This window comes from Helicoverpa zea, chromosome 9 (assembly GCF_022581195.2).
Source record: "Helicoverpa zea isolate HzStark_Cry1AcR chromosome 9, ilHelZeax1.1, whole genome shotgun sequence".
Classification (NCBI taxonomy): domain Eukaryota; kingdom Metazoa; phylum Arthropoda; class Insecta; order Lepidoptera; family Noctuidae; genus Helicoverpa; species Helicoverpa zea.
Window position 1 is genome coordinate 6,967,656 of NC_061460.1, and position 25,249 is coordinate 6,992,904.

A 25,249-nucleotide genomic window follows, 5' to 3' on the forward strand; every position below is an offset into this window, starting at 1 on the left:
GATTTTCAGAAAACTTATAATGCAGTCTTAATTAATGTACCTTTTTGTTAGATCAAAACATTTTTGAAAAACTATGCGTATTTGATAAAATGTTCACCTAAATGGGCTTTACTGATGATTGATGGCAATGTTAAAAGTTTCGGTATTTTAGTGTAAAGCGTTCTTCTGTTTAGATATTATACCCACGTGTTTTAAAATATCGCTTTTTCATAATTAAACACTATTTAGAGGAGTATCAGTACATTGGGCTGCGACAAAACCAATTTAAAGTAAGCAGTGCCGATCACAACTCGTCTCCTTTCGGACTTTAACATTTTTAAAAATCTTGAAATTCTACAAAATACAGAAAATAGCGCATAGACTGTGAGCACGAGGTCTTAAGGTCTCGTAATCACTGATTTTCAAACAACCTCGTCTCTTGAGAAACTCCGTAGACCTCCGAAGATCTATGAGTCTGAGCGTTCAAATAGCGTGTTTTCATCCCACTGACATTTTATTAAATAAACTTGCCTGCACCGAGATTTCCTAGCATCTACAGCACTTTCCTGCTTAAATCATAACAATAATTGGCTATCTGCTCATTTCTTAAGAAACATACGTTTGGTCAATACCTTTGAATTCTTGACTCCCTTTCAGCGAAATCATCGTTTAGTAACCCGATACCTATGGAGTTATAGAGCTTCAACGCGGCAATAATTAGACTTTTTAGATAGCTTAAACCCTTCTCATCATTTTTCATGTGGTTAATTTTAACATTTATCACAAAATTTGGTATTTTTTAATGTAAGTTTTTAATACGATAAGAGACGAGTTGCGATCGGCACTACTTACTTTAAATTGGTTTTGTCGCAGCCCAATGTACTGATACTCCTCTAAATAGTGTTTAATTATGAAAAAGCGATATTTTAAAACACGTGGGTATAATATCTAAACAGAAGAACGCTTTACACTAAAATACCGAAACTCTTAACATTGCCATCAATCATCAGTAAAGCCCATTTAGAGCAGGTGAACATTTTATCAAATACGCATAGTTTTTCAAAAATGTTTTGATCTAACAAAAAGGTACATTAATTAAGACTGCATTATAAGTTTTCTGAAAATCACTTCAAAAACTTTTCAAAGCACCGACGAACTTTCTGCCAGCAATTAGTCCAAAACAAGGTTTAACCAATTTCTTAGCAATTGTACAAAATTCAAATTTAGAATACACTCTCACGCATGCTTGGCTAACCCTTTTGATGCTAGAAACATACTACAATCATTAAAACCCTTTGAAATACACGTAAAGTCCTTAAAACTAAGATTTCGCATAGGTGCCCGCTTTTTTTGCAAAAGAGTGTATTTCCAAAATAATTATTAAAATTATTGAAATAGATACTAACGTGTTAACATACATTATTAAGGTCAATCAAGTACTGTCCCAAAAGTAGCTGAACAACATAAGCGTCAAAAGTACATTAACACACGGCAACATTCAAAATATACTTTGTTAACCTAATTTTGTATTTACTGCTGTTTAGTGACTTTTGATACAATGATGTTCAGCGACATTTGGATTGATGGTGTACAGCGACTTTAGGAATACTAGTGCACAGATACTTTTGAAATACTCGTGTTTAACGACTTTTGTAAGTTTCTGGTGTACAGTCTATTTTGTTTCCTAGTTGCGACTATAACTTATGGCATTTTATTGTGAACAGGTGTTTTGTCATGTTGATTCTGTTCATCGACTTTTGGTGCTGACTGTACCTAAACGCAAACGTGATTTGAAGAAGGTATTACCCTATACATAGGTACCCGTAGTACCTACCTAGAAAGAATGTTACATCTACGAGTAGCCTAGTTGTACTAGCTGGTCGTCATTGAACGAGACCTACATTCAGCAGTGGATGACATAAGGCTAATGTGTATGAAAATGAAATGGAGAACTCAGGTTTGAGTTAAAAATAATTCACGCAGCATAAAGTAATCCCTTAAATACATTGAAGTCAAAAGTTTTGATACCCGAAGTATCTAAATAACGAAATTCCCTATCTCTTCCACTTAAGTGGCTCTACTATCGAGTGTGAATAATAAACACAGCAAAAGGCTGGATAAATGTAACCAATCACTAAAGTAAAAAAGCAATTGTACTAAACTGAAGACTAGCCGAAAATTAATAAAATAATCTTCATATTGAATAAGCGAGGAATCACTTTTCTATGAAATCGTTTAAGCCATAGAACACAGCCTACAAAATCTTGTGCCTCACGTCAAATTGACGTATGTAATATTTATGCTGGCAACTCAATTCAAACCTCAGCAAAATGTCACTGTCAACATTGAAAAACTGTCTGCTGTCTGCAGCAGTCAGAAATATTAGCTCTCGTTGTTTCATATAAATTCAGTGATTCGTAATAATTAAATTAGATATTTCATGGTTTTATTCACGTCACTTCAGTGAATTGTGGGTCAAAGTATATATTTCAAGTACTAATCCAAGAACACCACCAGATGTACATGTAATTCGTGTATTATTTACGAAAAATGTAGTGCAAAAGTATACATAACGGTAAAGTTCTAAATAAAGCCTAAATATTTTGATATTGTGAGCACATTATTTTGATGTCGGTGTATTTTATTTTGGAGGTGACCTTTAACTATCACTTTTTATTCATCTTTGAGGCGTAGGGGTTATAAAGTGATCCCAAAATTATATTTCATAACAAGAAACTTGTTGACACACAGCTGATCAAACATTCTTTGTTCAGAGTATTGAACTGCTTATCAGTTATGGAAATAATGTTTCGTTTTCAGATGTCTTTATATACACTGGGGTTTTGATTCCACTGAAATATTCCAATAACAATCAGCCATCAATTAGCCAAATGGTAAGTACAGTTATATAGTCGCCCATTTACCGCCACGCCAACCCGATTTCATATCACTGCTTATTGAAGAGATATTCAATTAATTATCAATTAATCAAACTTGGGATCGTTAGAGTAAATATGCAATTTTATGTTTCAGTTGCTATGTTAATTTTGAACCTACCTATGTTACAAATTTGCTTTATTTTTATTTATTACCTGTCAATTTTTCAGCAGTTTAGATGATTTTTTTTTTTTTTGACCATTGGTTATGTTTATGATTCTGTAAAACATATAATAATAATTATATGACAGACGCTTTGTGACATGTTTGTAATTTCTCTGCAATGTCATTATAATAATGGACTTTGATTTTTCCTGTGATTTGTTGATTGCAATTACATCATAGAACTCATTATGACCGTGTTATTAAAAAACAATATTCCACAAAAGATAACAATAGATTGCTTCCAGACTGTAAAAAAAAAGCTTTTACTGTTTTTATAAAGGCCAGTCATAATTTTACATCATTTACTATGTAAATATGCTGCCATTTATGCAAGTTCCTTATCTCTTTTCTACTTCTCCTTTTTTTAGGCTGCCATGTTTATTACTTTTTTGGTTGTTCCATATTCAAATAGGAATCAGTATTCAACTCCAAATGGCATGTCATTACGAACGCTTCCTTACAGTTTCTCAGTCACTGTAGACTGGTACCACTTTCTGACTTTCTCTCATACACATTTATTTTATGCCTATTATAGTAATATTCATTCGCCTAACAGTTATTAACTTTAAGTAAAAGTAAATAATGTATATCTAATCTCATTTTCAGCTTTCAAGTACAATCAAGGTGAAATTATTAGAAACATCTGCCAATCTGTGTGTTCATCATGAAGCAGTTAGCAGCATGGTAAGTAGCCTTTTTGCTATAAAATAATATTAAATACACTTTCTCTGGATAGTCATTACCTCTTTAAAATACTGCATTCAATAATTTCTAAGATATTGGTTATATAGGTATTTGTTTAACTATAACAAAAACATATTTTTTGTCATAAAATTAAATTATAAGCATGAGGTTAAAACATTAAAGTTTAAAGTCAACAATGGTGGATGTATAAAAGAAGTAGAGTTAAACTTAAAGCCTATTAAAATTTACTGATAATAAATAAAAAAACTGGACATAAATAAAAAAAAGAGATAATAAACATCAGAACAGTAACAGGAAAAAATGCTTATAAACTGAAAGTTTTAAAATACATAGCTATTAATATAATTACTGTGTAATCAACAATGAATCAACTTGCATAAAACAAACTGTATAATGTTTTCCTTACTTTTGTGTTGATATTGAACCAATTTTTATCTCTATACATTTTGTGTGGTAATACCAATAAAACTTAGTAATCCTTCTTAGTATTTACATTGAGTAATATTTATTTGCAAGTATGTATTATTATTGAAAAGCTTTAAGTCAATAAATCTTCTGATTATGAATAGATAGTACATGCAATAAACATCAGATTAGATACACACAAAACTTGATGTATCAAGTCCTATAGGATGTAATTAAGAATGTTTTCTCACAAAAAAAAAAAAAAAAAAAACATTTTTACTTAAAAATAAACAGAGATAATGACACTATTTTTAATTTTGTTTTCTAACATGTTTAAAATTGCAATTTTATGTAGATTAGGATGAATACAAAAATATATTGCTGGGGAGTTTGTTCCACCACTTATTCTTCCCAGCAAAGGCACATAGGAAGTGGTGAAGGGGGTTTTGGGGGCTGTCTTTTGTAAATTTGATGTTCGAAAAGTGCTGATTTTCAGCCTACTTTGAATAAATGACTTTAGATTTTTGATTTTTATATAATTACATTGTTCAAATTCTTGAACCAGCAATGTAATACCAAACTTCTTTGAACAGGTATCAGAAAAAAATAAGTTCATACGACAAAGAGGAATGGGAGACGATGGTGGAACAGCTTCTGATGCGCGGCACCTACCGCCGGCGCATCGTCGACTTCTCCTCGCATGCCCGCTCCTATCTCATTGATGTGGACTTAGTCAGAGGTACACTTTCATTTATCTACAGTTACAAGTTACTGCACACAGGGCATTGCCGCTGGGTTCATGCCGAACGGCATTTTTTCGTTCCGCTGGAAAAAATACCCCCAGGCCGAGCTTCGAGCGGCCACTGGTGTAGCGTTAAGAGTAGCCTCTAAAAACTGACATAAGCACTAACATAAGGTCCATCTCTATATTATATATCTCTGCTCACTATTGCAATCGAATAAAATTGTGTAACCATTGTTGGTCGGTTGCCTTGAAAGGCTACTGTTGTTAAAGATCTTAAACTGGTACTATCTCAAACGACCATCCAGCAAAGTACAGAATTGAAATTCAGTTGCATCTAGTTTGATAAAAGGCCTCACAAACCACATCCGACATTCCATGCCACACTGGTTTTCACTGCTTAACACTTTATACCCACTTAGTATGGAGCGGCATACGCGTTTTATGCCTTGTAATTTGTTTGACAGTCTAGACCAGCGGTTCCCAAATGGGGTTCCGCGGAACCCTGTGGTTCCGTGACAGGCCCTCAGGGGTTCCGTGGAAAATTCAAGATTTCCATATGGCAAATCGTTCCACTTTTGACAATATTAAATTATTATTCATTTTCAATTAGATTATTTTAAATATTGCATTCCAAAATTCCATTTAGGCACCATGTAGGTGGGTACCACTCGGGAGTGTAAGTGTCGTACTTTCGCGACAAATGGCGGGGGAAGGCCACGACAGCAGATAATTTAATTCCGTTTTTACAAATTGTAGATTAACTTAATACCTCCAGGTTTTCGGCAATGCAAAAGTAGGTAGCGAGTCGGCCAAAAATCACCGCAGTTTTTGGGCTTATTTCATCGCCAGGATTATACGTTTTCAAACATTTGACTGGAAGTGAAATGACACGGCATACGAGTATTTCTAGTGGCTATTTTTACCATGAATCAAAGTGTGACATTATTTCCAATTTCTGCACCTCCGCGAATCCGAAAATTTCGCGCTCGCTTCGCTCGCGACTTCATGTTACGTGTGATGCTTTTGTGTTCGTTTAATTGCTCAAGTATCCAACACCACAAAAATTTCGCGCTCTTCCGTCGAGGTTTCCTTTGATGTTTATTTTTTATTCCTCTGGTTCAGAAAAAGCAAAAGCGCTTTCTTCGCTAGCTGCTTATTCATTTGCATTTGCTTTTTTGTGTGGATATTGTACTTTTTGAGACCTTATTAATTTACAGTGGTTTTGTTTATTTTGTGTAGGTTTTAAAATTGTTTGTAAAATTCGCGCTCGCTTCGCTCGCGATACTGGCTACCACTGAATGTCATTCAATGCTAGCGGGTGCTTGGAACTTCTTCTTTAAGTAAAAAAAAAAAATCGCGCTCGCTCGCCTCGCACCTGTACAAACCCAATCTATTTCTTTTTGCGTTTACTTTGTCAGTCTTCAAACTGAAAACTATTCACATAATACACAAAGTCAAGGCCGGCTAAATTGTTTTCTGGCCCGTGCGGCAGATAGACATGCTACGCCTGAGTATAATGAATATGTCTCTAAGTGTATTTACGTCTTTAGTTTACTTCTTACTTAAGCTAGGGTTCCGCCGAAAAATGGTGAAACGAAAAGGGTTCCGAAGTCAAAAGAATTCGGGAACCGCTGGTCTAGACCATGCAGTGCTAACCAGTTTCCATCAAGTGGGCCATTGTTCGACATACGGACATACCTGTTTATTAAACATATTGATTCCTTTATTATACATATAGGCATTTTGTTATGTTTAATAATGAGTAGGAAGGTAACCTTAAATGGTTAGCGATGATTAAACATCGTATGCACCGGACTAATTTGGGAATGTCTATACTAGGTTCGTCGTTTCCTAAAGCTAAGCCCACACTGAGCATGCGTCGTGTGATATGGTACGCTCTAGTCCGACTGTTGTTCCTACCGGCGTTGTACCAGTGGTGGACTCAGCAGACGTCGCCGGCTTGCGCCAAGTTTCTCCTCACGCTGTGGCTGATGCAAGTCCTCAATATGACCATATACTTTATGACGCCCGACATGGTGGATAGTGATGTAAGTTGTTAAGTACCTATTATGTCTTTTATAAATATGAAATAAGGAAACTTTTAACATGGTTGTTATGACTACCTCAGTAGACGGTTACTCTAAACACGCATAGTATCTAGTATATTTTTAAAATAATTGCCTGCACGTGGGAACTCTAAATAGACTGTTGTATTATAAATAGCTGAAAACCATAAGTAATTACCTATTACTCTAATTTATTTGAATTGTTTACGTGCTTCCGAGTAATCTTTCAAATGAAACTGCTAGGAAAACCGTCTATAAATTAAAACTTGTTATTTAATAACAATAAAAATACGAACTAGCAACTTCAATACAACTTTTGTATTCAGTAGTCTATATAGAGTCTAGAATGGCTGTCGACATGTAAATAACGCATTGTACATCCAACGGATGGCATCTAAAATTAACTGGAATTATAATACTATTAAGGTGCACGCTTCGCTTCTTATGGCCTAGGAACAACTATTGCAATATTGTTTATACATATGTGCTCGTTTAAGCGTGACACCTCACGTGTTTCGCGTTTGAGATAAGAAATTCAACATGCATTAATAAAGTTTATAATACTTAATACGTTTATGCTTACATGATACTTTTTATTTACTTATTCCTATTGTCTCTAACATTGTTCACGTGTCCGTGATAGTTTAATGATCCAATCGGAAAATAATTGCCTTTCATGACAATAGAAAAAATGCGTGTAAAACCTGCTTTTTTCAAAAGGTTTTAAACATAATTTGGGTTAAAAATACTTTTAAGCGATTTTGGCGCCCAACGTGGGACACCACAATTAGTACAGATACGTATGAACATTAAATATCAATGGCCTTACTACAAAAACTTTAACCACTGTTTTACACTTGTCTAAAAAAAATGTGGCTCCAAAATGAACCATATGTCAACGTCATAATTTATCATTTTTTTAGACAAGTCTTAAACTGACGTTAAAAAGTTTTTGTGGTAAGACGGTAAATGTTTTATTTCAGCCTAACTGTTGGTTAGTACCGCTAGGACTAATGTTGGTACTTAGTATAGTACACTCACAAATAGTCAGCACTACTGAGATGGAACTCGCAAGGGTACGACCTCGGGCCACCTACCGACGCAAATTACCGCGATATTTCAGGTAATGAATACTTCAGAATACATTATTTCATACAGAGATTTGATATTTTTTCAATATTTCGGTAACTTTTTAGGCCAGTTTAAAGGCATGATCCTTATGATATATTCAGCCTAATATATTTTTAATTTAATGTGGCAACACAGTTATTTAAAGCATATTGTTGCTACCGTAGGCGCCCTAGATCTGAATGCGACGGTGGCAGCGGGGGCGGTTCGGCCGAAAGCGGCGCCACCTCGAGTCAGAGCAAGACACCCACTTCTAAACCCGCCAAGTTTCGACGACGACAATCACGCACTGAAATCGCTGAGAATGGACTGAGGTTAATACCGCTCATATTAATTTAGTCTTAAACTTTTATCTTTGCGTAGTTTTGATATGTGGATTTCATCTTTCAAATATTTCCAGTTTAGACCAAAATAGTCCGCTTTAAATTAGATTATGTATGCATTAGAAAACAAGAACACGTATGACAATCAAAACACATCCACAAAATAGCAATCTATCACCACCAAACAATTAAATTTTCAGAAAACGCAAGAAGGAATTAACAAAAGAGAATCTAATCAAAAACTTAGAGCCCGTTAAAAACAAAGCACTGATAAAAGTTAAAGCGAAGGATTCTGACGATGAAGACTACATGGTTTGGAAAAAGCCTGATTTGACGGCACCTATAGTGACGTTTACACCTCCGCCTGACGACGCTACTCCTAGCACCTCCTTTAGATATAAGCCTAATGTGCTAACAAAAAAACAACTGGAATCTTTCAATGTCAGACAAAACCAGCAAGCACATATTTCAAGAGCACTAGCCGACGGAGACGACGGCTTCGAAAGCCTGAATGGGTACAATTCTAACGGCAGCGAAGGTGAAAGGGTTAAAAATGAGACTGAAAATCTATTACAAAAAGAAAGAACAAGCTCTAAAGAAGAAAAGATAAAAGTTGCAGAAAAAATCGGTTCTGATGCGCAATTAGGTGATTCGGAAGTTATCACCAAAAATGACGGTCCAAAAATTATTGAAGTTACTGAAGAATTAGTCGAATCGCAAATATTGAAGAAAGACGATGATGATGATGATAAATCCGACGCGGATTCTGATGGGGTAGCTCCCACGAGTAGCCCAAGTACCGGCAAAAGAGTTGGTGTTCGGTTTAGAAGTAATTGGGCTCAAGATGGTATACGTATGGCAGATTCTAGCGATGAAGATTTTACGGTTAACAAGAAGAAAGAAAAGGTAAATATAGAGATTATACAAGTACATTTGAGCATGCTTCCAAATCGATTTGTTTTAAACCCAAAGCACCTTTATCAAAGGAGAAGTGAATTAACTTATCCTATCTTTTAACATTAGGTGATTGAAGGGCGGAATTTACAGCACGCGAATAAAGGTAGCTATTTACTGTTTGTCGCTGTGGGAGCATGTATTAACAGTTCACTAATATCGCTTCTAACATGTGTTTATGTAATGTTCATCATTTATTTTGAGATCGGTATTCCAGTGAGATTTAAAAAAAGAGATTCATTTGTCACTGGAGTATTTTGTTGATCTTTCGATATCGATAAATACGTACATGTCTCTAGTTTATGTCTAGTTCTACGTACAATAAAATAAGTAGTTTAATAAAATATTGTACAAGAACTTGTAATTTATTCGTTATAATTAAGATACTGAATGAATTTCCATAGAAATTAGACAATTACCAGTCATCGTCATCCGACGGGGAATGCTCGGCGTCCGCTCCATCCATCGCCCTACCATCCCACCATACCATGTCCGATTGGGTTGGCCAAACTACTAACAGTAAGCATCAATTATGTATGTAAACTATCAACTATTTTAACTAATAGTTTTTGGAGAATGTCTACAGATTTACTCGATTATGAAAATCGATATTTTTTATCGATACCTAACATTCGTGACAATAGATGGATACTTATTGAACAAATCTGCAGATACCGATGCATGCTGATTTCACAATGATACCTAAGGTCTATTATTTAATGGTAAAATGCATGTATCGACAGGTGAAGAAAGCAGTTACTGTTCTCAATCAGAAGGCGGACATTCAGATGTGGGCTTTCCGTACACCGCTGATAGTTCATGGGATCCATTTGCGATCCTCGACCCTACTAGCGATACAGGTACCTCATTAACTGCCTTATTTACTGCCCCTTAACCTTTTTTCCCTATTTTTTCCCGTATTCCCTTAAGTATTACCCCTATGTCTTCTATTATACACTAATATACTCTCTTATTTACAAAAACTTATAGCAACTGAATAAAATCTGAACAAAAAATAATTCTACTTAAGACCTCTGGAAATAATCAAAATGAGCCTTATTTATAAGGCAAGAAGGCTCGATAATTCCTCTTTTCACCTTGGCGGTTACAAGAAACAGTATTTGTACAAACTTAATTGTTCTGAATCCTTTAGTAAAATGTACGATGTGGGAGCGCGGATCGACTCTCCGCGCGGAGCTGTCCGCGGTCGACATCAGTTGGTACGTGGTGGCCCGCGCGGAACGTGTCATGGCGGCCGACGGGTGTCTGTGGGCCGGTCTTGCTATGGCCGCTGCAGTGGCTCTTATTAAACCTATCATACGGTTTGCTCAGGTACTTAAATTAAGTTCTACTAAAATGGTAGGATTTTAAAATGATTTTTTATTAGTATTTTGATTATTAAAATTTTGTTATGTATTTTAACGGAAATTTTGGATTTTCATTTCAAATGCTTCAAACTCCTGCTTTTACAATGGTGATTATGATGATATATGATATATATGATGAATTTGGATTGATAAGGTTTCATATGGCGTGCGTTGATTTATCTAAAATAGAAACATGTATGGGCATTAAGATCGAATTCTTAATTATCAGGTGGCTGCAGAACAAGATAGCAGAACGGAAGAGGAACTCCAAGCACTGTCCGTTCTAACTTACTTCCCGACGCTAATGGCTAGCTACAAGGGATCGCTGATCTCGGTCTTCAACGGTGCTTTTGGTGACAATATCTGGTTCGTATACTATTTTTAGCGTTCATCTGTCAAATAATACGCTTTTTAAGATCAAACTAAAATTTTTAATATTTCTTAAAAAGTACCAAGAGGTATCGAGTTGCCCGAGTTACCGGGTTGAGGAGGTCAGACAGACAGTTGCTCCGTGTAAAACACTGGTACTCAGCTGCATCCGGTTAGACTGGAAGCCGACCCCAACATAATTGGGAAAAAGCTAGGCATATGATGAGCGCTATAAAACTTAGTATTTCCGAGACGTACCTACCCAAAGGGTAAAACGGGACCCTATTGTTTTCGCTGCTCTATCCGTACGGACCCCTTCGGAACCCTTCGTGCGCGAGTCTCGCACTTGACCGGTTTTTGACCTATTCCTGCATAAAAATATTAGTTTTTCGTATTTCTGGCCTCGAAAAATATTCTAATAATCCCTCATTTTTTCCCAGGCTAATATCAACGAACCTACTATCATGTATGCTCCGCTTCGCTCTAGGAGCGCTAGTATTTTTCCTTCTTGCCGTAGCGGAGCGAGCGTTCAAACAACGGTTTCTGTACGCAAAACTCTTTTCGCATCTGACGTCAGCGCGGCGAGCGAGAAAATCTGAACTGCCGCACTTTAGACTCAATACTGTGAGGAACATCAAGACTTGGCTTTCTACGAGGTCTTATTTACGAGTAAGTTTGTTTTTTAATTATTTTTTGCAAGTTTAAAAGTTTGTAATTATTTGTTAGTTGGCAACAATACATTAGTGCATTTGGGTGTGCGATGATACATAATAGTGATGCGATCTAAAGTTATTGATAACTTCTTTTTTGTTACTGCCATTTTTTATTTAAAGCAATACCAATTTGTACCAATGCAACTTTTCTAAGTTTGTACAGTTACCGGCACGAATCTTGAGCTCTGACCTACATCTGCGAAGAAGTGATTTATTAGCAAAGAACCAATCCCGAGTGACGGCTATGGCGCGATGCACTGCGGGCCAATCACCGCTTTAGCCCGCCCCCGCGCCTCACTTCATACCACAAAAGGGACTCAATAAATTACTTCTGCGCAAGTGAAGGTCAGAGCTCAAGATTCGTGCCGATAACTATATGTACTTTCTAAGTATATTTTGGACACCAATGGCTGATAAAAAGGTGAAGGAAAACATCTTGAGGAAACCTGGACTATACATATAGTCTGAAATCACCAACTCGCATTGAGCAAGCGTGGTGATTAATGCTCAAGCCTTCTCCGTGTGAGAGGAGGCCTGAGCCCAGCAGTGGGTCGATAAAAAGACAGTAACAGTTACAGATTTTTGTCAAGGTGGCCAAACTTTAAAGACAAAAACAAAGCAAAAATATTTATACATATTTATTTCTTTCAGCGGCGGGGTCCGCAGCGATCCGTGGAAGTCATCGTGTCAGCTGCATTCATGCTTATCGTTGTTTTACTCGGCTGCGTGAGCACACATCTGTTAAGAGTAAGTGCATTCCCTAGCCTTAGGGCAAATATTATGTTTTTTTTTTAATTTATTAACTAGCATTTGCCCGCGGCTTCGCTCCCGTCAACTGACTTCTCGACTTTACCCTATTTTTTTTCCATAGGAACCTTCTCCTGACAATAACAAACACAACAAAAAAAGAATTAGCCAAATTGGTCCAGGCGTTGTTGAGTTATGCGCTTACCAACACATTTTGCGATTCATTTTTATATTATAGATTTGTGTTTGTTTAATATGTTTTCTATAAATATTTGTTTGTCCAGTATATTTATCTTCTGTGTGAAACAAGATAATTTTGAGATTAATTGGCAAGTATGACTAAGATAGATTTGGCATTGGAGATCTTTGGCAGTACCAACAACCAAAATAATAATAGTGGAGTCGTTATAAAACAAAAGTCCAGTATGGATGTCACGAAAGATTATAAAAATTATTTTGGATACAAATCAACCACAAATTGTAACGGTTTCTTTGTTATCCAGACACCTAAGCCGATTTAATAATATTTACTGAACCTAACATGTTCATTAAAAACCTAACCCTTCTTGGCAGTCGATAAAAAATACAATACTTTCCACAACCAATATACGTAATATTTATTTATCTGTACAAGTTCAGAAAATTAATAAGTCTCATATCAGTTCAACAATACGCAGGACTCGGTGACGTTGGAAAGCGGTTGGCTGCTCGAAGTGTTACTATGGAGTTTCTGCATCGGTATATACCTCCTTCGACTGGGAACTTTAGGAAGCAATGTAAACAAGAAGTATAGAGGTTGCTTGTCTGCAATACTGACTGAACAGATAAACTTGCATCTGGCAATAGAACAGAGACCTGAGAGTAAGGAACAACTTACTGTTGCTAATAATGTACTGAAATTGGCTGCTGATTTACTAAAGGTAAGTGAAAAGAAGTGTAAAATTATTTTTTATCTAAACGTTTCTTAGTAGTCTCTAGCACCCAAAACAAAATTGGGGTGTTTATGGGGGCGGAAAAATTATATGGGTGTGTGTTTGTCTGTGACACCATAGCTTTTAAACAGATGAACTGATTCTGATGCAGTTGATTATCGTTACAAAGAGACTACTGTATTTTGACATCTTGGAAAATTCATGAAAGGAAATTCTACTATTTCACGTCTAGATTTGGATCAGGAAATTTTCACCAAAACCTGTTTGACACTAAAATGTTTTTGTTCCAGGAATTGGATGCGCCATTCAAAATATCGGCTTTATGCGCGAATCACTATTTATACACAATCACTAAAGTGGTGATACTGTCTGCGTTATCCGGGGTCCTATCAGAAATGTTAGGCTTCAAACTAAAACTACACAAAATTAAAATCAAGTAAAACCTGTTGGTTATTACTCTTCGACACAAAGTAATAACTGACAACTAGTCTGAAAGGCCATTTAGTTGTACGACATTTTCTTTTCATGCAATCATCACCGTTTATTCTTTTGAAAAGAAAGCAATATTTAGATAATAATTTCGAGGAAGCTACTTCATAATAATTTCTAACAATGATGTGTACTGTATATAATCTGTACTGATGTGCCAAAAGAAGACTTATAATCGTTAATTTTAACCTTTACGTACAAGCAAATTTTCTTTGCATAAAACTTCCTTGAACCTGAGAACAGTAGTAACGTTGAGATCTAAAAGAAAGTAGCAATCGTTCCAAATTGCTGTTTACTTCATGTATAATCTTTAGACTGCAATCCTGTTCCGAGAAGCACCGATGACACTTTTATAAACTTGATAAAGAAAATGATAAATCTTTTCCTCATTAAAATATGACGCTACTTTTGTTATGATCTCATTTTAATTCATAGTAATTATTTTGTCTATGAGCTTCTAGTTAATCCTGCAAAAAAAGCTGAAACTGTTTTGTATATTATGTGTAACTTCACACTAGATGAAGGTGATTTTATATAACAACATTATTATGTATAGGGGTAAACCTTCATTATGAACTATAGAATAAGTCACGTGATGTTATAGTTACAACGTTGAATGTGCGGTGTGTATAGACTGCAATTTGAATGGCGGGTAGAAAAATATTGAAATTTATAAATAATATAGAAATGTATAGCAATATCACCGCTATTTTGGTGATGGGAGGCTAAGTAGTGATAGCAAAATATACCTACAAATTATGTTTATCAAATAATGTTATCTATTAGCAAATCCGAAGTAAATATATTACTGTGAACTTATTTACAAATTGCATGCATGTGAAGACAGCATTGTATGTACATACTACTTATACTATTTTAATCATGTTAAGTAAAATGAAGTAGAAAATGGGTATTATTTATATTCATTAGTGTTTAGTTAAAATGCCATTATTTTTATACGTACCTTATAATTTTGTACCCTACTCTATGTTCCTAATGTAATGAGCTCTTTAAATTCACAAAAAGACATAATTAGCAGTAATGATTTTGTACTAGTTCAATAAGTAGAAATTGGCTGTCCCATGTAGTGTTTATTTTTTCATTAGAACAATACGTCATCCTATACAATTCAAAGCCTTAAATTCTAGTATGTAGTTAGTTTACTTTAAAGATTCTCTCGACTTAAATCTCTCGACTGCTATCAAACATAAGTTTAGTCTTAGTCTGCATAATTATGTAATTTGTAAAAGAAACAACGTAGGTGCTTTCTTACATTGATTGCTGACAGGTATTTTTCAAATACCAAATAATTATTGTAGTTACAATTAGTTTTAAGTAACTACAAATGTGAGCATGAAATGCTACACAATAAGGCAAAGAAAATAAATAAATTATACCTACTAAATGTTTTATTTATTACCTTATAGTATGAATGTTTCGTAAGTAACAAGTTTTTATTCTCGTCGCAGCCGAATACCATTCCTTGCTGGTGGGATCCCGCTGAAGGGCACTACATGATTGTGAACGGCACAAATGAACGTTATTTTATTTCGTAGATTCTAAAGACAAATAATAATTTATGTGACGGAGCAGCGCATTTCCCTTTCCTTGTTCAACTGGCGACACCGGTCTCGCGAAATCCACACGCTTTTGTTTTACTACGGAATCCTACGATCCCGTGTTCAATTCGCGTCAACTGAGCACGCCTTTGTGATTAAGTGGCGCTAGGTAAGGTTTAACAAAATCGTGTGCAGTTGAAGTGAACACTTTTTTGACTTGACTCTTCTCTTAGACTGTTTGAGTCTTCAAAAGCGTGTTGAATCAGCGACGGTATTATTCTACAGTAGACAGTAGGTTGTATTATAATTCAGTATGATGTCAATGAAATATTACATACAATACAATTAATGAAACATTATCAGCACAAAATTAACAAAAAAACACCGACGAGACAACTGTTTTGCGGAACGTTCGTTTTGGTGGTTTTGGTTCACAGCGATATTGTGTGCACGTTTCTTTTTAACAGGACGGCGGGACTGAATTCTACCACTGCTGGGTAATTGTTTTTGATGCCGTCTCGAAATAGATTGGACCTTTATTTTTCGTTAACGTCGTATTTTCTTATCATTGACGCGAATTGAATACGGGATCGTAGGATTCTGTAGTAACACAAAAGCGTGTGAATTTCGCGAGACCGGTGTCGCCAGTTGAACACGGAAAGGGAAATACGCGACGGAGCCTGAGCATCAATCTAAGAACTATTAAATCCTCATTGATGAAGAACATGCGAGCAAACGGTAGAACTTTCAGATTTGGATGCAGAGATTCGAGTCCGAGAGTCCGAGGGAGAGTGAGGTCGCGTGCGTGAAGCGTAGTGTAGCCTAGTTTACGGCCATTATTATTTATATCTCATATGTGCCTACACGAACGAATTACGGCTGGATTGCCTAGAGGTTGCGGTTTCAATATTCATGGCACCTCGATTTTTTTTCTAAACACTGTCTGTCTACAAAGATAAATCTAAATAAGCAAGCATTAGATCAACTAGTTTACGCACGTAGTGATCTTGCTACGGGCTTACGGTATATGGATAATCCCAACTAATATTATATGTAAATGTGAAAGTAACTCTGTCTGTCTGTCTTTTCTTCACGCCTAAACTACTGAACCGATTTGTGTGAAGGTACAGACATAGTTTTGAACTTGTATTTAACTTTTATATACAAATATTTATTCCGGACATAAAGCGCCATCTATTTGTCAAACCAAAAATCTGCCGGAAGTCACTATTCCACGCGAATGAAGTCGCGGGCAAAAGCTAATTAATTATGATTATCAATAATTAATTTCCCCTCCTACTCACTGTGCTAGGCATGCCTGTCGGTGAACAGTGTGGGATATTAAAAAAAAACCTACACAAAATTGATTGATTTGGACGGAAAAGAAACACCATAATTAAGTTATAATGATTTTAATTTTAACAAACGAAAAAGCACAAACTACAAGTTATATCGTCATCTTCGAAAAAAAATGTAGTACATTTGACTGGCTCTCGAAATAAATGTCACTTCCACATTTTCCGATAAAAAATTATCCCTTCAGATAACTAGCGCAAACGAATAGGTACCTATACCGAATATTCTTATAATATTACATTAAAACCTAACAAGTCTTACATATGTATAACCTAAAATTAAATTATATAACTTCTTTAAATCCCCTAAACTATAGGCAAATTCGTTCGTGACAGTTCCACGGTACACACGGATTGGCGGGGGAAATTACCGTCAAAACTCATTCTTAATTATTTTTTTAGTAAAGAAACTATTGCTGTCTTCTCATTCTCAAACAAGGTCAGTAAACCCCTTCCCACGCATGCATGCCTAAGTCCCCCCGCTACCCGCAGGCCATGGGAGTGTTACATTCGAGTTTGTCAAACTATAACGCATGAACGACCCAGCGTGGACATCAGTCTGTATGTCCATACTACATGGGAATATCGACGCCTTAGGGTGCGTCCACATCTGGCGAATGCGCCGCGAATGCGCAGCACGCGAGCCGATCGCGAGCTGTCCGCGAGCTGCGCGCGTGCATTTTTGTTCGTGCGCCGCTTCTGCGCCGCCCGCGCGCAGCTCGCGCGCGACCTAAGCGCCGCACGCGAGCGGCGCGCAGGCGGCGCGCGACGTCTGCCATCTTCGATAGTACTGAGCCAATATACGGAACTGTAAGGGCGAGAACTGATTGCGCGCAGATCGCGCGCCGCTCGCGCGCTCTATACGAGCCTTGCGTGAGTTGCGCTAAAGAGGCGCACCGAACTATTGCAGTGACTGCACGCGCGCAGCTCGCGGACATCTCGCGATCGGCTCGCGTGCTGCGCATTCGCGGCGCATTCGCCAGATGTGGACGCACCCTTAGAGTGAAAACCTCGTAAGTGCAAGAGATAACTTTTCAGGATAAGGATTGGTATTCGATTTTTTTTACGATTATCTTCCAAGAAATGCAATAAAAAAATATTGAGAAAAAATGCATTTTTCAGGATAAGGATTAGTATTCCATATTTTTTACGATTATCTTCCAAGAAATGCAATAAAAAAATATTGAGAAAAAATGCACTTCCGAGGTTTTCATTCTAAGACGACGATATGTAGGTATGTCTATATATATGTAATATTTTAGGATCGGTCCCCTTTTAAAAGGGAGCGCAAGATCGTTCAAGTAATACAGAAATATTTTACATACATTGGAACTACATTTTAGTTTAGTTAAATCGTCAGTCAAAACATTTTGTCAAGAACAAGTGAAATTAAGTGTTAGGCATTAAATTTTAATATATTGCTCCTTTCGGCAGTGCTAGTTAATTTTTACTAACTTAAATGTATGATATTCAGGCAACATATACCTCACTATAAATAGATATATACATCATGGTGAGAACCGATAACTCTTTTACCTTAAAAAACCTAAAAATAAACATATTTTATACAACTATTGGTGATGCATCGCATTAACTAGAATTCTAAAATTAGGAATATGCATGTTGATACTACAAGCTGTTGATTTGCATCCGTGCCATAGTCAAGGACGTAAATATGCTAATGATTCTCGACCCAAATCAACGAAAAAATGGGTAGGTAATTTTTTCATGTTTTTTTCTTATTTACGTATATCCGTCAGTGTAACCCAGCCGTACTTTAATTCGGCGCGTGTGTTACTAGCCTTACTACCGCGCTGCGCACTCACACAAACGCAAACGATACATGCACAAAGCATACGCAACGATCGTTCAATAAAAATCGTAGATCATCCAGCCTACCCAAATTCACCCAATCACAGTGCGAGTACTCCCACACACTCGCCTCGCCGCTCCCCGCGTGCCCTTGAAGCCGGAACAAACAAGCGCCGACGGCAAGCAGTGTGTTTGATGTCGCCGCCGCTGCTGCGTACGTGCGCTTTGAATTCCGCGACGTGTAGGTACAAAGTGCGAGATGACGGAAAACTACACGAACACGAGTTGGTGGCGATGGTCCGCCTGTATGCGATCAGTGACAACAGTGTACTAACAGCCATCCATCCTCCGAGCCTTTTCCCAATCATGTTGGGGTCGGCTTCCAGTCTAACCGGATTCAGCTGAGTACCAGTGCTTTACAAGAAGCGACTGCCTATCTGACCTCCTCAACCCAGTTACCCGGGCAACCCGATACCCCTTGGTTAGACTGGTGTCAGACTTACTGGCTTCTGACTACCCGTTACGACTGCCAAGGATGTGCAATGACAGCCGTACATACCTACCTATGTTCCGGGAAATGTTTACCGACCGGGAACCCTCATCACGGAGGGTCATGCTGGTCATGTGACAGACTTATGTGCTAGGACCGTTAACTTAGTGCTTTCGACACATTAAAAACGAATGTGATAGTGTTATGTTAGCTGAAGGACAACCAGCTACTTCGTCGTGCTCGATTGTGCCAAGAGTGTGAAGGTGACAGCTTTGAACAGTACCTCCGGGTAACTAAACTAGGTAATTTATTTATTTGTACATTTTGTAAATACGTAGTCAGCTTAATCAATTTTATTAGTGTAAATAAGTTGATTTCTTAACCACGCCAATAATACCTACGAGCCGAAAGAATCACCTCGTGCCTACACTTAACTAACACATCTTTCACCAATTTAATCGAAAAGTAAAAACAAAATTACTACGAAATCTTTACGCTGAATGTTAAAGCAAACCGAAAATGTTATCAATCAGCTGTTAACAGGTCAGTGAACTTTCCTTTAGCGCACTAGTATTACGTCATTAATAAGATTTCCGTGTTCCAAGGTCCTAAGACCGTTAAGAAGGAAGCAAAATTTCTAATTATTAACCAATTTAATTCAAAAATAAAAACTAAATCACTGCGAAAACTTTATGCTGAAAGATAAAGCAAAACGAACATTTTATCAATCAGCTGTTAACATGTTAGTGAACTTTCTTTCGCGCACTAGTATTGCTTATTACTGTAGTTAATAAGATATCTGTGTTAAAATGCTCAAAAATTAGTAAGTAAAGTAAAACGAAGTTAATGACAATAATGAAGGTGATTTTCGAAACTTTAGGTAAAATGATTGCTATCGCGTATCACTCGGTCTCGCTCGCTCGCGCGCTCGCGCTGTCATGTCGTAGATAAGACACTCACACATCGACACTCACGCACACACGTAGACATTAGTTTTCTCTGTCTACGCACACATAGCTGCCATCACGCACACACTGTGGCCGCGGGGCAATTCTGTTATGATTTGTGTTTAACCGTGGGCTAAATTCTGAAATACCATGAAATTACAACATCAAAAAAAGCAGCGCATATTAGCTTTTTCCCACCTACCGTAATTCAAATCGATTATTTACGTATTTAATTTTAACCTCCTTGACTATGGCACGGATGCAAATCAACAGCTTGTATATTCAAATATCTATTTGTAATGCTAGAGCCTTTTTGTACATGCATATTGCTATTAAATAAGTAGCAAATAAAATTGAGTTACAAGCAAAGTAATAAAACATGCATGAATTCCTCAGTACTTTTCTAAATCAATGTATGCTTGAGAGAATTTGATTGGGTAATAAAGTGTGGGATTTCATCAACCACAGGGTAATTTTTGAGAGAGAAAGAAGTTTTTAAGAAGAAGTGAGAGTAATTAGTCTCGTCTGCGTTCTTTCGAGGAGGAGCGATGGGAGCGGCTGCGGCGAGACTCGCGCTCGCGCTCTCGCTCGCGGTCGCGGCCGCGGGACCGCTCGCGCGAGCCTTCGCGTTTGCTTCTGCTGCGAGAGCGGCTGCGTCTGTAAAAAAGTGCATAATTTGTATCATTTTGTCATGTAAGTGACTTAATGAGAGTGAACTAGAGAAAAGGATTGAACTGAATTAATCATCATCCTCGGAGCCTTTTTCCCTGCTATGTTGGGGTCGGCTTCCAGTCTAACCAGATGTAGCTGGGTACCAGTGCTTTTACAAGGAGCGACTGCCCTATTTGACCCCCTCAACCCAGTTACCCAGGCAACCCAAAACCCCTTGGCTACACTGGTGTCAGACTTACTGGCTTCTGACTACCCGTAACAACTGTCAAGGATGTTCTATGACAGCCGTTATGGACAATAAGGATTGAACTGAATTCAACTGTGGCAAATTCAAAGTATATTTAGCTTAATAACTTAGGTATTAGTAACCAATTTACTCAGTTTCTACCATTAGGAAGTTCTAACATTTACTTTGAAAATTAAATTCTTTATTTACCTCCTCTCACGTTCACGATCCCGTTCGCCGTCTCTACGGTCCCTGTCTTTGCGGTCGCGATCGCGGTCTGACTCCTTGTTACGGTCACGGTCTCGTGCAGACTCGCGGTGTCGGCGGGCGCGGCGGTCGAGCTCGCGGCCGCCGACGTAGTGGCGCCGGCCACCACTGCGCTCGCGTTCCGAAGCACCGCGCTCTTCGCGACGTTTGTCCACAGTTTTCTATACAAAAAAAAAAAAAAAACAATTTTATCATCATAAGACTTGAAAAAATTGCAGCATAATCATTTCATCAACCGGAAACAGGCTTGTTTTCAAACAAATCAAATTCACAGAAACAGGAAGCATTAATTAGAAATTTCCAGTGATTACCTTCAATTCAGCTAGTTTCTCACGAATGGTAATAAAACCAAGATGAAGTTTTCCTCCAAAATGATCAGCTAACCGCCTGTCATTGTCATGAATACCCAGGTACGCTGAGCACACTTCGCAAACGCGTAATTTCTGTTGTTGATAAGAGGAAGCTGGCATAGAGTTGCGATATTCCTGTTCAGCAACAGCCTTCTTTTTGCGTAGTTCATCAATCTGTAATGATTATTTAAAAATTTTAGAGGCAATTTTATACATTACTCGATATTTTAATTATGATAATTTAAATAGCTCACCTCTCCCATAAGTTTAACGCTCTCTTCCACCATGCCCTCCTCGCCCAGTGCTTCAGCTCGCGCCAGCTTCTGACCAATCTGTTCAGCGAGCTCGTGCACCGCATTAGCTTTCTCTGTGACCTCAGCAGACAGCTCTTCTTGAGTTTCAGCGAGGCGCTGCTTCGCCGCGGTAGTGCGTCGATCGCAGTCAGCTATAAATGCCTCTAAATGTTCTGTCGCCTACACATATTAAATCAAAAGTTTATTTTTATATTAAGTAACCATGGCCTTTTCTCCAGATCTTTCAAGCCTATCCTTATATTCTGTTTAATAAAAATCTGCCAATTTCAAGGAAAAAATTGCAAAAAGTTGTTTGTGATTATGATGCATGTTTTATCAAAAGCTACTAAAACCCGACTAATAAAAGAAAATAATAAAATTAAAATTGTCGTGTTTATTGATAACATACGATATGCAGCCAGCACAAGCACAAACATGGAACAAACATATCATACATAGTTACGTTAGTAATATTGTTTAAATTATTTTTTTTTGCTGTTGATTTACAGCTCCGTTCATTAAACTTTAAAATTCAAAAATATAATAAACATAATACCATCATACTTACATCAATATCATAGAAATAGTCTTTGGTTTTTGAAGCTAATTCATAATCCGCACGGAGAGCCAGATCATGTATTTTTGGACACTCACCTAAATCCATTCGCTGTAATAAAAATTAAAACCACATAAATACTAAGTGTCCATTAACAAATAGAACAACAATTTGAAGTGAGGCATATAAAATTTGCATTTTTATTTTACAATTTATTTTTACTTGGTAACACATTTTATTGTAATTCCCTAACTTACAAAAATTAATATTCATTAAAATATATTCTCAATACATGAAATTCTTCCATAAAAATTATTTAAAGAAATACATACTACATCACCACAGCTCACACAGCCCAGGTTCACGCACAGGATAATTAAATTTATCATACATACTTACAAGTATAGAGGAAACACCCTCCCGAATAACCTAACTAGGCCAAAAATATTTAAGAGAACAGAACAAAATTAAAGGGCACAGACAATTTGTACAGAAACATATCAAAATACCATACTGTATTATTTTTACTCATGTTATTTAATATATTTGTTTTTTGCCATGACAATAATTAGATGCTATGAAATTGAAAATATTGTGCAATGTTCTTGATGTCAACTGTTGAAATCATCATAGAAATATCATTTAAAACCAGTAACATAACATTACTTATATTTATAATCTAGGTGTATTCAGGCAAATAATAAATATTTTTATGTTTTCAAACTCGATAATGTACATGTAACTTGTTAAGAATACAATTGTTTTCAAATGAGAGTATAATTTTACTAAAACATTTGAGAACTTCATAGCTTTTATTTTTCTTTCTCATGCAAAACTTTTTTGGATATGCTAGCCATTTAAACAGCACAGTACGTACCCAATGTAGTTAGAATGTATGACACCAAATTGCTCTCACCCGGGCTTAAGTTTTTTCATGTTCCTAAAATTTTCTCATGTACTCACCGAAGCAGCATTAGTAACCGTTGGAAAATTTAATTATTTCATGAGCCTTAATAAATTAAGTACTGCTTAGCAGTAATAATACAATCAGCTAACTATAAATGTTTTTATACGTACATCTTGGTACTTACAGAACAGCCTAACTCATACAATCTATCCCTCATCTGTTAAGTATTGTGATGAGCAATAAAGACTAGTGTTGGGCATTTTCTGAAAAGCATATTTCACCACAGTTAATGCCACTCCGATGTAAGAATTCTCCAGCGACACTACAGTATATCATATGGCAAGAGATGTGAGAGTGAATAACAAACATACATTAAGATCAATACCATTTCAGTTGAATACATTATATTGTAATTTGTGGAATATCTCAATGTATGCAGACCAAATAAAAGCACTGCAAATCCCAATTTAAATCAAATTACTGAGATTTCATTAAGATTAACAGTTAAACAATAAATCAAAACAAAATACATTTAAGAATATGAATTATGATTTAGTTCATTATTTTAATGAAAACTCAGAATTCAGTACCCATTTCTCTTTATCAAAACAAAATATCTTACCGTGGATGATAAAATTTCATGGGGACAACATTGTAATAAAAATGATTTGCACACTGCATCATCATAAAATTTTACACCGTGTCTGTCTGTTTCACCTGAAAAAAATTATAACCGAACATTATATTAAAATGCAATCAATATTCAAGCATGTAACTCTGCGGATAGAAATTAAAAAAATATACTTACCATTCCGAGCGGTGCCCATCAGTTGGTCTAACATTGCCCTCATTTGCTCGTGTGCTGACATATTGGATAGTAATATAGCTTTTTCCAAGGTTCAAACTTTTACTTCCAAATAAATAATGGAATATTTTTTGCCGGCAAGAGATTCCTTTTATATTGGGTATTCAAAGCTGGAACATATTTCTATTTAATCTCGAAAATTTCATGTCCGGACAGCAAGCCAACAAATCAATCAAATTACGAAACTAAAATGGCGGATAAACGCTGCATTTTTTTAATAGACCCTGCCCCATGGTTTGCTGTCAGTTGTAGAACCATGTCTTTTGCACACAACACAATGTTCAACCCAGGCGCTCCATAGATAATCAAATGATCACTTAATTTGCACAATGTATTGAGCAAAATTTATTAGCCACTAGCTTCTGCCCGCGACGTACGCGGATCCTGTCCCTTATGCCAGCGACTACGGGGTCAGCAAAATCAAAGATCTGAATAGTCTGATATTGAATTTTAAGGGCGCTTTGACTTGGAAACAACGGAATACGCATAACCATTAGAAACGTTCCATAAATTTAATTTTTGTACTTTAACGGCAAAAGCACAGCAGACTAAACAAAACGCTGAGAACTGAACCGCAATCATAGACATAATATTAGTAAACAGGACTGCGCATATAAACCCAAAAAACGAGCCGAGTGAAACAGTTAGTACGGAGGCTGTCTGTCCCTTTCTAATAGGGTGACTATGAGATTAAGCTATGTGAGACAAATCCGAATTTGCTAAGATTATTAAACACAGATTACTATTGAAGTTTTAACTTACGCAGTTTGTGACCTTAAGATACCAATAAAGGCTTTTAATAATTAGCGGAAATTAGCAGTATAAAAGCAGGAAGATTCGAAGTGAAGACTGTTTTTTTTTTGTATTTCTACTTCATATATAGACTGCTGAGCCATTTATGTCGCCTTTCTTCATTTTTTGGGAAG

General features: G+C 36.7%; 2 protein-coding genes across 11 annotated transcripts; one reads left to right on the forward strand and one right to left on the reverse strand.

Annotated features, from left to right (window-relative positions):
- The first annotated feature begins 2,340 nt into the window (after positions 1–2,340).
- LOC124632895 (protein PHTF2) lies at positions 2,341–15,429 on the forward strand. 7 transcript variants are annotated; one of them, XM_047167892.1, is made up of 16 exons: positions 2,341–2,554; positions 2,800–2,873; positions 3,688–3,765; positions 4,785–4,930; positions 6,776–6,984; positions 7,986–8,125; positions 8,298–8,444; positions 8,654–9,359; positions 9,812–9,941; positions 10,151–10,267; positions 10,561–10,739; positions 11,004–11,140; positions 11,584–11,812; positions 12,508–12,603; positions 13,266–13,523; positions 13,826–15,429. In XM_047167892.1, exons 3-16 carry the CDS (start codon positions 3,746–3,748, stop codon positions 13,973–13,975), a joined length of 2,664 nt encoding a protein of 887 aa, XP_047023848.1. In that variant the 5' UTR covers positions 2,341–2,554; positions 2,800–2,873; positions 3,688–3,745; the 3' UTR covers positions 13,976–15,429. The 7 variants fall into 7 exon arrangements, with proteins under 7 accessions (XP_047023848.1, XP_047023854.1, XP_047023851.1 ...); XM_047167898.1 differs by lacking the exon at positions 9,812–9,941 and adding an exon at positions 9,477–9,513 and having other exon boundaries at positions 2,342–2,554; XM_047167895.1 differs by having other exon boundaries at positions 2,343–2,554; positions 13,281–13,523.
- A 1,550-nt stretch (positions 15,430–16,979) lies between these two features.
- Positions 16,980–24,529, reverse strand: LOC124632896 (putative RNA-binding protein Luc7-like 2). Of its 4 annotated transcripts, none has more exons than XM_047167901.1 (10): positions 24,267–24,314; positions 24,081–24,175; positions 23,643–23,721; positions 22,564–22,662; positions 21,957–22,175; positions 21,664–21,876; positions 21,296–21,513; positions 20,467–20,844; positions 17,934–18,570; positions 16,980–17,529 (listed from the first exon to the last, which is right to left on the reverse strand). In XM_047167901.1, the coding sequence occupies exons 3-8, from the start codon at positions 23,673–23,675 to the stop codon at positions 20,703–20,705; spliced, it is 924 nt and encodes a 307-aa protein (XP_047023857.1). In that variant the 5' UTR covers positions 23,676–23,721; positions 24,081–24,175; positions 24,267–24,314; the 3' UTR covers positions 16,980–17,529; positions 17,934–18,570; positions 20,467–20,702. The 4 variants fall into 4 exon arrangements, with proteins under 4 accessions (XP_047023857.1, XP_047023859.1, XP_047023855.1 ...); XM_047167903.1 differs by having other exon boundaries at positions 23,629–23,721; XM_047167899.1 differs by lacking the exon at positions 23,643–23,721 and having other exon boundaries at positions 24,267–24,529.
- Between the last annotated feature and the right edge of the window lie 720 nt (positions 24,530–25,249).

Bases quoted from the DNA above. Each gene is read 5' to 3' on its own strand.
- LOC124632896 (XM_047167899.1), bottom strand. From the start codon at position 24,327: ATGTCAGCACACGAGCAAATGAGGGCAATGTTAGACCAACTGATGGGC. The intron at 22,176-22,563 runs GTAAGTATGATG...TAATATGTGTAG, and splicing joins ACTATTTCTATGATATTGAT to GCGACAGAACATTTAGAGGC. The intron at 21,514-21,663 runs GTAATCACTGGA...TTTTTTGTATAG, and splicing joins AGAAACTAGCTGAATTGAAG to AAAACTGTGGACAAACGTCG.
- LOC124632895 (XM_047167892.1), top strand. From the start codon at position 3,746: ATGAAGCAGTTAGCAGCATG. The intron at 10,740-11,003 runs GTACTTAAATTA...CTTAATTATCAG, and splicing joins CTATCATACGGTTTGCTCAG to GTGGCTGCAGAACAAGATAG. The intron at 13,524-13,825 runs GTAAGTGAAAAG...TTTTTGTTCCAG, and splicing joins TGGCTGCTGATTTACTAAAG to GAATTGGATGCGCCATTCAA.